The following is a 16,610-nucleotide window of genomic DNA, read 5'->3' on the forward strand; positions in this document are numbered from 1 at the left end:
CAAGGAACTGTTACTCTTGCAGAATACAATAAGAGCTGTTTATAGAGGTAACTCCCCCTGACCGACCTGTGGGGGGGTGGCTGCCCTGGCAGATGCTGCTGTATGAGGGGGGTATTAACGTGTTGGGTCTTCCTGGGGAGCTTGAAGCACCTGAGGTGTAGCAGCAGCACATTTCCCCTCAGAACGTGGGTGCTTGGCAGGGTTTGGTGCATGGTGACGGAGGTATTCCAGTGTTGTTACCCCCCTGTGGGGGGTTCTTGGGTGTTCAGGGTGCTGGTCCTGCTTCACCACATGCTCCTGCTGATCATAGAATCCCAGAGCAGTTTGGGTAGAAGGGACCTTAAAGCTTCTCCAGCTCCAATCCCCTGCCACAGGCAGGGGCACCTTCCACTAGAGCAGGTTGCTCAAAGGCCCTGTGTCCAACCTGGCCTTGAACAGTGCCAGGGATGGAGCAGCCACAGCTTCTCTGGGCACCCTGTGCCAGTGCCTCAGCACCCTCACAGGGAAGAAAGATGTGTCTTTGCTGCTTGTTCAGGCTTTGTGTTGTTCTACTCCTTCCAGCTTGGATGAATCATGGTGAGGTTTGGCATGAACTTTGGAGGTGGCCCAAGTAAGAAAGATCTTCTAGAGACTATTGAATCACAGAAGAAGCAGCTGCTTCAGTACCAGGTTCGGCTGAAGGATGTTGTCAGAGCCTACAAGAGTCTGTTCAAGGAGAAGGAGGCCTTGGAAGCCAGCTTGAAAATGTTGTCTGTATCTCACAAGGCAGATGCTGGCTTGAGTGGTGCTCAGCCTATATCTGTGGTCAGCTCCAGCTCTTCCTTTGCCGACTGTGCTGATGACAAGAGCTCTGTTCACAGTGAAGATAGCGTGGGGACAGCTGCCAGTGCAGACACTGCTGCCAGCCTGGCCAGTACCAAGGGTGAAGCAGGGCCTGAGGATGATAAGCTCGTGGCTGCTGCTTCTTCCTCTGTTAAATCAGAGGAGACGAGTGGTTCAGAGAGCGGCATGAGCACGAGCGGTGGGGACGTACCATCTGCTGCCAGTGAGGCTGATAAAAGAGTTCTGCTACTGAAGACCCAACTGGCCACCCTGACCAGTGCTCTGGCAACAGTCACACAGGAGAAGTCCCGCATGGAAGCATCCTACCAAGCAGAAAAGAGGAAGATGAAGCAGGACCTGGATGATGCTGCTAAGAAAGCAGAGGATGAGACTGAGAAGCTGGAGGCAGAGCTGAAGTGTGTCCAGGAGCAGCTGGCTGAGACCAAAGCCCGTCTGATCACCCAGCAGCACGACAGGGCCCAGGAGCAGAGTGACCACGCTATTATGCTGCAGGAGCTGCAGAAGCTGCTGCAGAGTGAGAGGGCTTCACGCCAGGATGCTGAGCTGAAGCTGGAGGAGACCAGGGAGATGCTGGCTCGGAGAGCCTGCGTGGCTGAGCGAGCAGAGGGCTACGAGCTGCAGATCAAGCAGCTGAGCCAGGAGGTGGAGGACCTGAAGAGGGAGCTGCAGGATGCTCAGGAGGAGAACAAGAAGCCAGACCCGCGGATACAGGGTCTGCAGGAGGAGATGGCTAGCCTCAAGAACCACTTCCAAGTGCAGCTGCTGCGGGAGATGAAAAAGGTAGTTCCTTGTATGGGTCCTGGAGCTGCTCACTCTCAGTGTGATTGGGGCCGGTTTGGGGCTTGAGGAGTTGAGATGCCCCCACCCAGTCCCTCAGAGCCCAAGAGGTTTGAATTAGGTGATAATCCTGGAGGAAAATCAAAACTGTTTGTGTTACAGCACATAAGGCATTAACCAGGGGGTGGTGAGCGTTGGACTTGGGAGCACCCTTTGAGGCGGTTACATGGTGTCTGTCCTCCAGGGTGTCGTGTGGTTCTGTACCAGTTACAATCCGGTGTGAGAGTGGCTTGGTAGGAGAGACCTTCCCTCTGCCCCAGTGTGGCAGTGAGTGTGGTCTCAGTGCAGTGCAAGGTACAATCAGGGGGGCTCATAAAAACTGACCCCCTTTAGAGAAACTTAGGGGGTTGTAGTGAAAGAAGGAAGGTAAATGCAGGAGAACACTCCCCCTGCATCCATCCACACAGGCTAGAGCCTAAGGGCTAGAATGGAAAGAGGGATGTGGTGGAAAAGAGGAACCTGTGTAACTCAGTGGGTTGTGGGGTGATGGGCTCGGGGGTTGGCACTGGAGCTTTGGGGCCAGTAACTGAATTTGCATCTGGAAACACTCTGGAACAGGATCTTCCTCGTCTCCTTGCACTCTGGGCCAAGTTTTCTTCTTCCTAATCTGAAGCATCAGGCTGGTTTCATGCAGTTTGGGTGAAGGGGACCTGACCTCTGCTTGTGGTTTGGCTCGCGATGGTGTTTGCCAAATGCTGCCATTATCGGAGCGCTCGATATCTGAGCAAAGTGTGAACTGTGTGCGTTTGCTGTAGCTCAGAAACGCCTGAATAACATGAATACCGGTGCAACAAAGCACAGGATGTAACTGAATTGCAGTGAGATGTGTGAGAGCTTCAGAGCACACACACATTTAAAACAATCCCTTTAGCCACTGTGAGGTGAGCTTGCTGCTTCCCATCCCCCCCCCACACCTACAGCAATGTGGGAAATGTAAGACAGGAGCTCTGCAGAGCAGGGAACAAAAGCAAAGGTGCTTTGACTTCATTATACCCGCAAATAAACGTCCAGCTGTTGGGTTGTATGGAATTCTAGGGGAAAGCGCAGCCCCACGCTGGTTTGGAGGTCAGCAGAGCAGAATTAACCCCGGTGTAAAGCAGAGACCTTTGAGCATTGAGCAAAACTAACTGTGCTGTGTGTATGCCTCTGCTCTCAGGCTGCACAGGCAGAGGAGCAGCTCCGCCAGCACGCCCAGATGGAGGAGAGGCGAGTGGCTGACCTGGAAGGCCAGGTCTCGGAGGTGTCGGAACTCCTTGGCAGCTATGAGAAAGCCAAGCAGAAGGACCAGCTGATCATCCAGAAACTGAAGGACCGCATTGTACAGCTGGACCTGGAGAACAAAACCCTGGCCATCGCTGCCTCCAGCCGAGCCCCTGGGGATGCTCACGTGGAAGAAGCCAACCTGGATGTTAATGTTCTGAAGGATAAAATGGAAAAGCTGAAAAAGCTCTTGCAGGCAGCAGCTAAGAAGAGTGAAACCCCTCTGGACATCGAGAAGCTGTGTGAGCTGGAGCCTCCAAAGGGCACTGAGGCTGGGGATGGCGAGAAGGCCACTGCTGTGTACTACCAGCAGGAGCTGAAGCAGCTCAAGGAAGAGTTTGAGAGGTACAAGATGAGGGCACAGGTGGTTCTCAAGAACAAGTCAACCAAAGACATCAACTTGTCTAAGGACCTGGAGGAGGCTCAGGAGCAGCTGGCTGACCTGAAAGAGAAATACGTTGTGCTTCAGCTGGCCTCTGATGAAATGGAGAAGCAGCACCAGCAGGACATGGAAGCCAAGAAGCAAGAGTTGTCCCAGCTGCAGCAGATCCATAGGCAGGAGTTAGAGAGGTGCCAGCTGGACTACAGGGAGCGGGCACTGAAGCTGGAGGAGGAGATGCACAAACAGCGGGACCGAGCCCTGGCAGTGCTGGCAGAAAAGGACCAGGAGCTGGAGCAGCTGAGAGTTGTCCCACTGCCTTATGGGCGTCAAGGGTCCAAAACCTACTTTGTGTCAGATGGTGCTTGCAATGACTCCCCAGGCAGTGATTCCTCAGAGATTCTCCCCCAGGCTCTTCACCTCTCCAGCGCCAGTGAGCCCACCTTCATCTTGTACGCAGAGCAGCTGGCTCGCAAAGAAGTGGACATTGTTGCCCTGAGGAAGCAGAAGCACAAGCTGGAAATGCAAGTTCACCACCTCCAGAAGAGGATCTTGGTTGAGGAGGAAAAGCACCGGGAAGAGGTGTCTGCACTTCAAAGTGAGATGGAGAAGAACTTGAGGGATAAGAGCAGAGAAGGAGCCAACCTGGAGTACCTCAAGAACATTGTGTACCGGTTCCTGACGCTGCCGGACGCGCTGGGGCGGCAGCAGACTCTCACAGCCATCCTCAGCATTCTGCATTTCAGCCCGGAGGAAAAACAGACCATCACAAAGCAGTCAGCTTCCAGCAGCTGGTGGCTGGCTGGCAAGAGATGAGGCTGCAGCTTTTGTTCCAGACTGCTTTTGCACGGGGACATGTCCTTGATGGTTAAGTGAGACCACTTCACTCAGGGTGTAACCTCCTTCCCACCATGCGATGGAGCAGGGAGCTCTCAGCAAAGAACTGTGCTTCAGCCAGTGCTTGTAGCCCCGGTTTGTATTTGAGTCGTGGGATCACAGCGCTCTCTGGTGTGAGGATTTGCTCTGAGTTGGACCTTGATGAAATAATAAATAAAATTGAAGCTACTGATGCTTTTTCAACCACAGTCTAAAAAGAATCACCCTGCAGGCGGAGGGTGAGGAGCTCCATTAGAGCTTCAACACCAGACAGGCTTGTGACTCAAAGGATTTAAGGGAGGGGGAAGCACTTAGTGCTAAAATAACATAAGACAAAGAGCTGGAAGCCCACAGGAAGATGAGTCTTGATACCAGCATCATCCAAATGCAGACACTTGAGCAGTTTCTCATAAGGTTTTATTTTTGACCTAGAGCCAGATTTATACCAGCGAATCTGTAGCAGCTCTTCATAGCACTGGAGACCATTTCTGGATCCTTTGCAGTCATCAGTGTGCTCAGGAAAGAGAAAATACCTGAAATATGTAAGTTTGAACCTTTGTAACTGCAGTGGTGCAAGTGGTGACTTCCCCACTAGTGTCCAACCAGAAGGTGCTCTGTAGCAGTTACTGCGGAGCAGGTATCTGAACCTTCTGGCCTGGCTCCCCATGGGACCCAGGGGATTACAGGAGGCAGAGGCAAGGCTGAACTAAACCCACTGAGCATTCAGTGGTCATTTCCTGAGTATCTGGGAGTTTCAGTGAAGTTGTGATGCTCTGCGATGTTGGTTTTAGAAGCAAGGCATTGCTCCTGCTGGGATAGAAGCAGCGAGGGGCAGAAGATAACAGTGTGTGCCCTGAGCTTGCAGTAAACCCCACGAGGAGGAAGGTGTGCCCTGTTGCTGCGTGGACCCTGAAGTTCTTGCCTCGCTTCCTTACAAATGGGTGAGTGTGGCAGGAAGGAAGCAGAAACCTCTGGAAACACCTCTGGCTTTTGTATTCCTGTGTTTTGGAGCTGTGCTTGCAGCTTTGAAGAGGTGTCATTGAATGTTCATGGCTTGTGTGAGAGGGTCGGGGGGAGCTGCAGCGTGCAACTATGAGCATGCTGGGGGCTGGAGGAACAGGCTGGATCCCTGGGGGTCTCCACAACAGGTCCCCTGGGTGCTGCAGCCACTAGAGGGGAGCCACCAGTTGCTCAGACCCTGGGGACAGGGGTACCTCAGAGGTACAGCATCCCTCAGCACTGCCAGGACTTGCTTCCCTGGAATGGGACCTGGCTCTGATACATGACACACCAGGACAGGTCCATGTGTCAGGGGACAGCACTGGAGCTCAGATGGGCTCTGCAGGTGGGAGAGGTTCTGTGCAGGCAGCAGGGCAGGTTTCTCTGAGCACAGTGGTTGTGCTGCAGTGAGCCGCTCTGAGGTGCGGGGCAGGGTGCCAGTGCTTTGTGCATGAGGGTAAGCAAGGTCAGGAGCAGCAGAACCAGCCCAGCAGCTGTTGCGTGTCCGGTGCTGCCCGTTGGCACGAAGCTATCCACAATGGCCAGGAGCATCTCAGGCAGGGCAGAGGAGCTGTGTTGGCTGCACTGCCTGGAGCAGTGCCCATCAGGAAGTGTTTGTGCTGGGATTTAAATGGTCTCTTCATCCTAGGGAGGATATTTTGCTTCCTGAGATGTTGGGTGCTCCCCTGGGAAGCACCTATTCCAGCTGTGCTTCCAGAGCTTTACCATCCTTGTAGGCAAAACCTTGCTGGAGTTGTGTTCCCATGCACCTGCTTTGGTTTATAATTAAAGGGTTGGCTCCTAAAGCACAATTCCCCGGCCCAGAGTACTGGGAATGCCTTTGGGAACACCAGCACTGAGTCTTGCATTAACAATCCCCAGGCCTCTCCGGAGTCCTGGAGCTGAATTGACGACCAGCGTGGTTTAGCAGCTCCTGGTGCTGCGTGGGAGGCTGGGCCTGCTGGGCAGAATGAGTCCTCTCCCCTCTCAGGGCTGTTCCAGCAGTCTTTGTCCTGTCTGGTCCCTGGAGCCTGCTCCCCTAGAGCAGGTTGCTCCAAGCCCCTGTGTCCAACCTGGCCTTGAACACTGCCAGGGATGGGGCAGCCACAGCTTCCCGGCGCCACAGCGCCCTCACAGGGAAGAGCTTCTGCCTAAGAGCTCATCTCAGTCTCCCCTCTGGCAGGTTAAAGCCATTCCCCTTGTCCTGTCCCTACAGGCCCTTGTCCAAAGCCCCTCTCCAAGGTTTCTTGTGCCTCAGTTTCCCCCACAGCAGCAGCGGGGGTGCCGGTCCCTGTACACGCTGGTTCGCAGCAGGAGGCTCAGGGGGTGCCCAAGAGCCACGCTCGGTGCCGGCTCCCTGAGCCCAGCAGGGGCTGAGCCCGCCCTGCGCTCGGGGCTTCCCGCGGCAGCTCCGGCTGGGCAGGTTCCTACGGCGGAGCCGGAGCTCTGCAGGTGGGGAGCGGAGCCAGCCCAGGCGGCAGCGGCGGCAGAGCTGCGCTGGGGACAGCGGAGCTGCGCTGGGGGCACTGCCGCCTCTCCCCACGCTGCGTCCGGTGGCACAGAGGGGCTCTTGGTGCTCAGCTGCCTGCCCATGGCCAACGAGGAGGAGCAGCCGTCGGCTCTGTCGGATCACCAGGTAAATCCTGCGGGGAACCCTGTGCAGGAAGCTGGGAAAGCCGCTGCCTGGTGCTGCGGACACCATTCCCGGCCAAAGGGGGTTTGCTCACACCGGGGATTGGGGCCAGCATCGAGGGGGGCTGCAGAAAGTGCCCATGGCTGCAGGCAAAGGGATCCAAGTCGCTTGGGCAGGGCTTTGCCGGTTGGAACAAGTCCAGAGGAGGCCACGAGGATGATCAGGGGACTGGAGCACCTCCCGTATGAAGACAGGCTGCGGAAGTCGGGGCTGTTCAGCCTGGAGAAGAGAAGAGAAGAGAAGGCTGCCTGGAGACCTCAGAGCAGCCTTCCGGTGTCTGAAGGGGGCCTAAAAGGATGCTGGGGAGGGACTCTTCATTAGGGACTGTAGTGACAGGACAAGGGGTAACGGGTTCAAACTTAAACAGGGGAAGATTAGATTGGATCTAAGGCAGAAGTTCTTCCCTGTGAGAATGCTGAGGCACTGGCACAGGGTGCCCAGAGAAGCTGTGGCTGCCCCATCCCTGGCAGTGTTCAAGGCCAGGTTGGACACAGAGGCTTGGAGCAACCTGCTCTAGTGGAAGGTCTCCCTGCCCGTGGCAGGGGGCTGGAGCTGGAGGAGCTTTAAGGTCCCTTCTGTTATAAAAACCTAGCCAATCAGTTTTAATTGATTTTTATTATAATTAATATCGAGAGACAATAAGCAAGGAGCGCTGGGTGCGCCAGGGGGTCTCTGCTCCGCCCGAGACACACACGGGGAGCTTCTGGGGATAGTCTCTTATACTTTTTGGTTTCCCGGGCTTCTTGGGTTTCAGGCAATCCCGTTGTCTTCTTTTCCCGGGCTTCTTGGGTTTCAGGCAATCCCGTTGTCTTCTTTTTCCGGGCTTCTTGGGTTTCAGCCGATCCCGTTGTCTTCTTTTCCGGGGCTTCTTCAGCCAATCCTGTTGTCTTCCTTTCTGGGGATTGCTCATCTGTCCTGGTTTAAACCCAGTCAGGTAACTTGTTCACTCACTCCCAGTGAGTGGTGCCGAGCTGACAACAGTCGAGGTCCGTGTCCCCCCCCCCCCACCGGGGTTCTCCCCTTCCCCACTCCCGGAGGAACGGGGAGGAGGATCGAAAAAGTGCAACTCCCACGGGTTGAGACAAGAACAGTCCAGCAACCAATGTACACAAATCACCACCGCTACTATCAACTACAACAATGATAAGGGAAAATAACAAGGGAAGGGAATACGATACCACCGGCCAAGAAAACGAGTTCCACCCGGAAGCCCCGTGTCCTTCCGGGTAACTCCCAGTCACCCCCCACCCCGGCCATGACGTGCTGTGGTATGGAATACCTCCCTGGCTAGCCCGGGTCAGGCGCCCCGTCTCTGCTTCCTCCCGGCTTCCCCTCCTCCCTGGCAGAGCATGAGCCTCACAAAGCCCTTGGTCAGGGTAAACATCACTTAGCAACAACTGAAAACATCGGCTTCACCAACACTGTTCTCAGGCTGGAAGTCAAAACACAGCACTGCACCAGCTACCACAAAGGAAAAAAAAACATGACTGCTACTGCTGAACCCAGGACATCATCCAATCCTGTTGTCTTCTTTTCCCGGGCTTCTTGGGTTTCAGCCAATCCCGTTGTCTTCTTTTCCAGGGCTTCTTCAGCCAATCCCGTTGTCTTTTCTTCCCGGGCTTCTTCAGCCAATCCCGTTGTCTTTTTTTCCCGGGCTTCTCCACCTGTTGTTGGGGTCTTGTGTCCGGGTGAAGAAATGTTATGTCTATCACAAGTCTGACTGCCATCTTAGCCCCCATAAATTCCACTCCTTATGTATCTATTTTTCAGCGCACAGATTTCACGACATTCTGTAGCAGGACATATCTCGAAGTTACCCCCCCCCTTTCTAAGAACATTCATGCAATTTAAACAATGAACAAAACATTTCTTTGCACAATATTGCGGTTGACCCAGGGGAATTATTCCCTTGTTTCTCCTTCCTCCTCACTGTGGTATTGACAGGGACACTTATCGTACCCTTTGCACATAGCACAATGATCACAAGGGATTCCATCTCCACACGAAGTGCAATGATCACTAGGACCCCTGAGTTGCTGACATGAATCACTCTGATGTAACTCACAACTCCCCCCTTTGTTTTTGTGTAAGTTATTGATTCGTGTCTTGGCCTCCAGTTTAATGACTACGTTGCGAGCCGCGGATAACATTGGAGTCACTTTAGTTTTTAATATCATTAACGAGTGGGTTTCCCCCTTGTTCACTCTCTCTGGTTCCAACGGCATGGCAGTGAATTGCATGTTTTGTACAACCGTATGTATCAGTCTGGTGAAACATGGGATTATACATAGAATAATTAGTAATCCCCCACAAACATAGCAGTTGGTTACATTCAATGTTTTAGCTATATTCTCAGCGAGATTTACAAGAGATTTTTAGTAACTGTGGGAATTTCATATTGGACTCCTGTTTCCATTTCATGATAGAATGAATTGAATAATAAATGATATTGTATTGATTCCTTAACACTTTCCATAATTTTAACTTAGACTATAGCTCCTGGATCTTTTCCAACAGCCCATATCTTAATTCCAAATTCTTTAATTTTCCATTTTGAATGGTATTCATAACCCCAGTTTGTGGTGGCCCAACATACACAGTCCCATCCGCATCCACAAAGGTGGCCTCCCAGTATTGGGGTGCAGCCAGGATTTCCATTTGCCATAAGGGAGTTCCTCTGGATCAAAACATCTTTACAAAGTCCATATTGGGTTTGGTTATGTATGCAGTAGCCGGTTATTGTTCCTTTACATTCATACACGGTGTGATAGATCAGTGTTTGAGAGGTTACTCTCCCTCGTCTAGTTGTGGTAATACATTCACTACAGTTGTTGTGAATGTCCTTAGAAGCCACGGCATTTCCCCCTATGGTTCCTATCAGAACCAACACCAAAAGAGGTCCGGTCAGGATCATAGTGCTCAGCCGTCGCAGCCCCGGGGGTTGCAGCCCTTGGCAGACCTCTCCAGCTGCAGCACCGATTCCCTCTGGTCTTGCCCTCTCTGGTAGATCAGAGGTATATTCCCCGTCGGCTATTATAGCGATAATATTTGACCCACAACAACTGTTCTAATGAGGTTATAGTTTCACACCGAATGCAAAAGAACTGTAATTGGTTCCTCGGAAATTGTTCCTGGTCTCCTCTCCAAGTAATAACTGGGACACCTTGTCCTAATATATATATATATATATATATATATATATAGGTTGCAACGTTTACAGATAGGAAGTGGACTGGTATTGGCCTTTATTCTATTATTTATGGAAATGTTTTCAGTTACACCTGTTTTTCCCATATAATATCTGTAGGAGTCAATACGGATTCCCCCAGTTACCTGTTTAAGTCCTCTTGAGGGTCAGCTTGGTGTCCCCAGGTTCAGTCACAACCCTCCATTCCTTTATGGGTCCTTTTACTTGTGACGCGTGTGTCCACCCTTTTTCAGCAGTTCTTATCGCCGTTTCGGTAGTTAGAAGAACAAGAAATGGTCCCTCCCAACGAGGGGTTAGACTATCCTCCTTCCAACTTTTTATCAATACCCCGTCCCCTGGTCGGATTTTATGTATTGAAAATTCCAAAGGAGTGCTTTGAGCTAGCATTCCTTTGGCTCTGAGTTCTTGCATGTTTTCATTCAAAGTAGTGATATAGCATTGGATAGTCATATCTTCCAATTTGGGGTGACTTACTGGTAGCCCTTGAGTGTAGGGCATCCCATATAGCATCTCAAAAGGTGAGATTCCAGTTGTCAAATTTGGCATAGTTCTAATATTTAACAGCGCCAAAGGGAGACGTTTTATCCATGTCATTTTAGTTTCAATCATTAATTTTGCTAATTGGTGTTTTAAGGTTTGGTTCATCCTTTCTACTCTCCCAGGACTTTGGGATGCCAAGGAGTGTGATAATCCCATTGGATTCCCAAGGCTGATATAAAATTTTTAAGGATTTTAGAGGTAAAATGTGATCCTTGATCTGAATCTGTTACTTCGATCATCCCATATCTAGGAATAATATTCTCAAGTTGTGAGGATGGAGGCATGGACCCAGAGGTAGAGTGCAAGCTGGATCGTTTATTGAAAAGATGACACAATATTTATATGCTTCCAAGCAATTAGCCAAGCACATCTGTGTTTGCCTTGCGGTTACATCAGGTGAAAGGTCTATGTGATTTTCTTATCGACATCCTCTTTCCAGTTCCGACGTCCTTGTTCCTTGCCAGTTCCAACATCTTCCAAGTACCAGTCAGGGACAGGTCACTCTTAATTGCCTGCTGTAGTTCTTCCTTCTCATGGTCGCTCTTAATTGCCAGCTGTAGTTTCTCCTTCGCATGGTCTCTGACAGCTTTGATACATTCCAACCCCCACATCAAGTAGTTGTTTTGTCACCACCTGAGCCGTAGCCCTTGCAGCGGGAATGGCCTCGACCCAATGTGTTAATTGATCTATTATCACTAAAAGGTATTTATATCGTCCCGCTTCTGGTAGTTTGGTGAAATCAACCTGTATCCTCCCAAAAGGTCGGTGGGCCAAAGGTCTTCCCCCTTTGGGAGCCTGTCTCATCTGTTTCTTATTAACTTTTTGACATGTTAAACATCCTTGTACTTCTTGTTTTGCCATATCAAAAATTCCCATACAGCCATAGAATTGTAAAAATTGATCAACAAGTGCTCTTGTTCCCCAATGTGTTTGCTGATGTAACCTACACAATATTCTTCTAGCATAACCCTTAGGTAACATTTCTCTCCCATCTGGTAATATCCATTTATTGTTTTCGAATTTGGCTCCTAATTTTTCATATTCCTTGATCTCACTTTGAGAGTATGTTTTGGGTTCGTTCATCTGTTCTCCCCCTGTTTCTAGGTGTTCACCAGCGGTTAAAACTAAAAGAGCTGCCCATCCGGCTTCTTCATCTGCCAGGTTGTTTCCTCTGGTTCTGAACTGGAGCCCCTTCTGGTGTCCTCTAACATCAGTTATAGCTATTGCTTCAGGTTCTCTTATTGCTTGCAATATTTGTCTTATTAATTCCTCATGTATTAACCCTTTACCTTGTGTATTTATCAAACCCCTTTCTTCCCATATCTTCCCAAAAGTGTGGACTATACCAAAGGCGTATTTTGAGTCTGTAAATATATAGTCCCTTTTTTATTTCTTAGTCTTTTTAACGCTCTCAACAAGGCATATAACTCGCATGCCTGGGCTGACCAACTGGCACTCAATGGTCCGGACTCTATTACTTCCCATTTTCTCCCATCTACAATAGCATATCCGGATTTTCGTTTTCCATCAATTACCCGTGAAGATCCATCCACAAATAATTTTTCTCCCTCTCCTAATTCTTCCTCCTCTAAGCCTGGTCTAATTTTTGTCTGTAATTCTACCATATCTATACAATTGTGAGCAAGAGTTGAAGTTTCCTCCCATTCTCCAAATAAGAATTGTGCTGGCTTTTGAGCTGTTGTTGATCTTAATTCCAGGTCAGGGGAATGGATTAAAATAGCTTCATATTTTAATAATCTGTTATCAGTGAGCCATTTATCTGCTTTTTGTTGGAGGACTCCCTGGATATCCTGTGGGGTATAAACTGCTAGGGATCCTCCAAAGGTTACCTTCCTAGCTTCTTCAACTAATAAGGCTACTGCTGCTACTGCTTGTAGACACGTTGGCCAGCCTCTACTTACAGGATCTAACGATTTCAAGAAATATCCAACAGGCTTTTTACTGCCTACCCAGTCCTGGGTTAATACCCCGTATGCAGTCTGATTACTCGTATCTACAGCTAATTGAAATGGTTTATCCAAATCCGGAAGGCTTAACACAGGAGCTCTCATTAAAGTGTTTTTAATATGTTGGAATTTCTCTTCATCCTCTGAAGGACCCCTTTATGACATTTAGTGTGAGTTTTTCGTATGAAAATTTTACCTTCTCGCTAAATCCCTCTATCCATTGTCGACAATAACCTAATAATCCTAACAGCTGTCGAACCTCCCTTTTTGTTCTTGGGGCAGGTAAGGCTATGATTCCTGCCACTCGATCTGGATCTGATTTCTTTCTCCCTTTACTAATCCAGTGTCCCAAGTATTTCACTTCCAGCTCTGTAAATTGCAATTTAGATTCTGAAACAGTCCCTTTTCTCCGAGAAAGTTCAACAGACCTATGGTGTTTTCCCGGACTTCCTCTTCCGATGTTCCAGCTATCAACAAATCATCCACATATTGTAGGAGCTTTACATTGCCCTCAGTTTCGAAGGACGTTAACAATTTTTCCAGAGCCTGTCCATGAACAAGTTTGGTGATTCAGTAAAACCCTGGGGTAATACTGTCCATCTCAATTGCTGCTTTCTACCTGTCTCCGGATCCTCCCACTCAAAAGCAAAATAATCCCTGCTTTTTTTCGCTAAAGGACAGGCCCAGAAGGCGTCTTTCAGATCAACTGCACTGTACCGGGTATGTTCTGGCGATACCTGATTCAATAAGGTGTATGGATTTGCCACCACTGGAAACCGGGTAACAGTTCTCTGATTAACTACCCTTCAATCTTGAACTAGCCGATAGCCCCCGTCTGATTTCCTGACCGGTAAAATCGGTGTGTTATGCGGTGACATACAGGGTTCTAAGGTTCCTTTCTGTACTAATTCTTCAGTTATTGGTTTCAATCCTTTCCTTCCTGCCAAGGAGATCGGGTATTGTCCGACCCTAATGGGCTCCTTTGGGTTTGTTATTTCCACTTCCAACGGTTCAATGTCTAATTTTCCTATTTCTCCCTTATTATACCAGACTTTAAAATTAATCAGTTCTTCATCCTTTTCTGTTAATTGATATAAGTTTACAGTAATCGCTCCCTTTTCCACCTCTAAATTTATTCCTAGCTTTATAATTAAATCTCGTCCTTATAGGTTACTCTCCGCCTCCTCCACTAGCAGAAGATCTCCTATATGCAGATTTTCTTTTCAGATTCTGTTTCTACGTTTTTGATAACAGGGACCCCAAAGGGTTCCCCTTTTGCACCTACTGCTAAGGTGGTATCTTTACTTATCTGACATCCCATAGGAATATGCCAAACCGTAGATCTTTCGGCGCCAGTATCAACTAGAAATATTATTTCTTCTCCCTGGGGACCTATCTTTAAATTTATCAAGGGCTCTGATGATGTTCTTGTCCCCAGAATATATAGCCCCTGACACCCCTATTCCTCATCTTTAAACATCTTCTCATCCCGCATCCGCTTTCTACAATTTCTCTTAAGGTGTCCCTTCTTTCCACAATAATAACATTCTGGTACCTCTTCAGAGAGGGTCCTAGCCTTTTCCTTCTGTTCTGTCTGTTTCCTTTCTCGATACCCAGGTCCTGAAACCTTGGGTATTGATCTTGGCTGTTCTCGTTCCTGAGTTTCCCGCACTGCCGCTACAAATATTCTTGCCTTTGCTTTCTGTTTTCTGGTTTTCCTCATCCCTCCGTACATAGACTTTCTGGGCTTCCCTCAGCAATTCCTGCAATCCCCGATCTTGACAGTCATCTAATTTCTCTAACTTTCTTCTGATATCCCCCCAAGATCGTGCTACAAATTGGGTTTTTAAAAGTGCTTCTCCTACTGGGGAAGCCGGATCAACTCCGGAATACATTTGCAACGTTTTCCTCAATCTCTCTACCCAATCAGTAGGACACTCATCTTTCTCCTGATGTTCACTAAAAGCTTTATAAATATTCTGTCCTCTCGGAACTGCCTCCCTAATTCCTTGTTTAATAATTTCTCTCAAGTCCGTCATGTTTTGTCTGTCCTGAATATTTTGATTATTCCAACGGGGATTCTGATTAGGCCATTTTTGCTCTCCGGGAGGACCCTGCTGATGTCCTCTCTCCCAGTTTGGCATTCCGGCTTGTCTAATCATAGATCTTTCTTCCGCAGTAAATAATATCCCCAATATTGACTGCATCTCTTCCCAGGTATAAATATTAGGACCTAAGAATCGATCTAATTGTTCAGAAACCCCCTGTCCTGGGTTCAGCAGTAGCAGTCATTTTTTCTCCTTCTTGGTAGCTGGTGCAGTGCAGTGTTTTGACTTTCAGCTCGGGAACAGAGCTGATAAAAGGATGTTTTGGTTTGGCCAAGGACTTTGTGAGCCTCATGCTCTGCCAGGGAGGAAGGGAAGCCAGGAGGAAGCAGAGACAGGACACCTGACCCAAACTGACCAAAGAGCTATTCCATACCACAGCACGTCATGCCCAGGATGTAACTGGGAGTTAGCCGGAAGGGCTGAGAGACTGCAGGGTTGGAGGAGGTATCGGTCGGAGCTTGGTCGGGCTTGGGGGGCGAGTTATCGGTCAGCGGGTGGTGAGGTGTTGTATTCTGTTCCCTTGTTATTTCCTTTATCATTATTATCATTGGTGGTAGCAGTAGTGATCTGTGTTATACCTTAGTTACTAAACTGTTCTTATCTCAACCTGTGGGAGTTGCATTCTTTTGATTCTCCTCTCCGTCCCTCCGAGAGCAGGGGGAGGGCAAGAAAGGGGGGGAAGTGAGCGAACGAATTACCTGACTGGGTTTAAACCACGACAGTTCTTTTTTGGCGCCCAACGTGGGGCACGAAGGGTTGAGATAACGACAGATCTGACTGGATTAAATAGTCATTCATCACAATGACGATTTATTGGCTCTCAGAGTTGTTTCTCTTGATCTCACAGCTTCAGAATGTTGTAACTTACGTAGAGCCGGTATTTGCTGTGTTAGTGTTTATCAAGTGTGGGGCCTGGGCTAAGGTTCTTGTCTCACTGTGCTTTATGGCAATGGCTTGTAATACGGGCGGGCTCCAGCAGCAGGGCGGGACGGACGTGGCCGTGGACTTGTACCTGGCCGTCCGGCTGCTCTTCACCGTCCTGGCCCTCGCCCTACTCTCCATCTTCGTGAGGCTGCGGGGAACTGAGGGGGAGCGGTCCCGGGAGCCGGCGGCTGCTGAAGCGGCCCGGGAGAGCGGCCCCGGGGACCAAGCGGCGGCGGGAGCGGGGCCGGAGGCCGCCAGGGGACGGCTGCTGGTGGAGGAGGTCGGGGAGGTCGAGGAGCACGTTTAAACCACGACACCCCCAAAGGGTCGTCTAATAACCAGCCCCTTTCCTTTTTAAAGGATCTTACGTCGCCGGTGTTCAGGGGTACGGTGTGGAGACAGTGTTCTCACAGGAGAATGGATAATTGGTACATAAACTCTGAAAATCCTGAAAGATACAGCAAGGCCATGAGAGGCCTGAGGAAGCCTAAACAAGCAAGATAAGAAGAAGCTGGATTTCACCGAGTTAATGAGAACTGTGGACTGCTGGCAAGCTTTTGAGGTCAAGTTCCCACACCTGTGCTTAACCAATTATATGCTAGTTGCAAAGGGTCTTCAAGACATGTATCCAGTCATAATATGCCAAATCACTCTAAGTGCACGTAAGAAATAGTATTTAAGGGGTTAAGGCTTTGTAATAAATGGCTTTTTGTCTGATCATATTGATCTCTGACTGAGTCCATATATCTTCTGCAGCAGTACGGCTACAAATCCAATCCCTCGTACATTTCCTCCCATCGGAACCTCTCGGAGGGGAAATAAAGTTTCTCTTTCTTCTATTTTCTCTTGTGGATTTTTATCCTCCCGTATTTTTGTCTTACTTCTAGTACGACTGGAGGGAGTTGGGGAAGGGGGAGAAGGGGGAAAGCACCTCTTGACCGAGGGAAAGGGCAGCCCTGCTGCCCCCCAAACACGC

At 49.5% G+C, this 16,610-nt stretch overlaps 1 protein-coding gene across 1 annotated transcript; it reads left to right on the forward strand.

Moving 5' to 3' along the window:
- The first annotated feature begins 541 nt into the window (after nucleotides 1–541).
- LOC133276430 (GRIP and coiled-coil domain-containing protein 1-like) lies at nucleotides 542–4,388 on the forward strand. The gene is made up of 2 exons (XM_061467189.1): nucleotides 542–1,623; nucleotides 2,837–4,388. Exons 1-2 carry the CDS (start codon nucleotides 574–576, stop codon nucleotides 4,133–4,135), a joined length of 2,349 nt encoding a protein of 782 aa, XP_061323173.1. The 5' UTR covers nucleotides 542–573; the 3' UTR covers nucleotides 4,136–4,388.
- The last annotated feature ends 12,222 nt before the right edge of the window (nucleotides 4,389–16,610 follow it).

This window comes from Pezoporus flaviventris, unplaced genomic scaffold (genome assembly GCF_033815535.1).
Source record: "Pezoporus flaviventris isolate CSIRO_AGI_PZ_B2104156 unplaced genomic scaffold, CSIRO_AGI_Pfla_v1 ptg000045l, whole genome shotgun sequence".
Taxonomy (NCBI): Eukaryota; Metazoa; Chordata; class Aves; order Psittaciformes; family Psittacidae; genus Pezoporus; species Pezoporus flaviventris.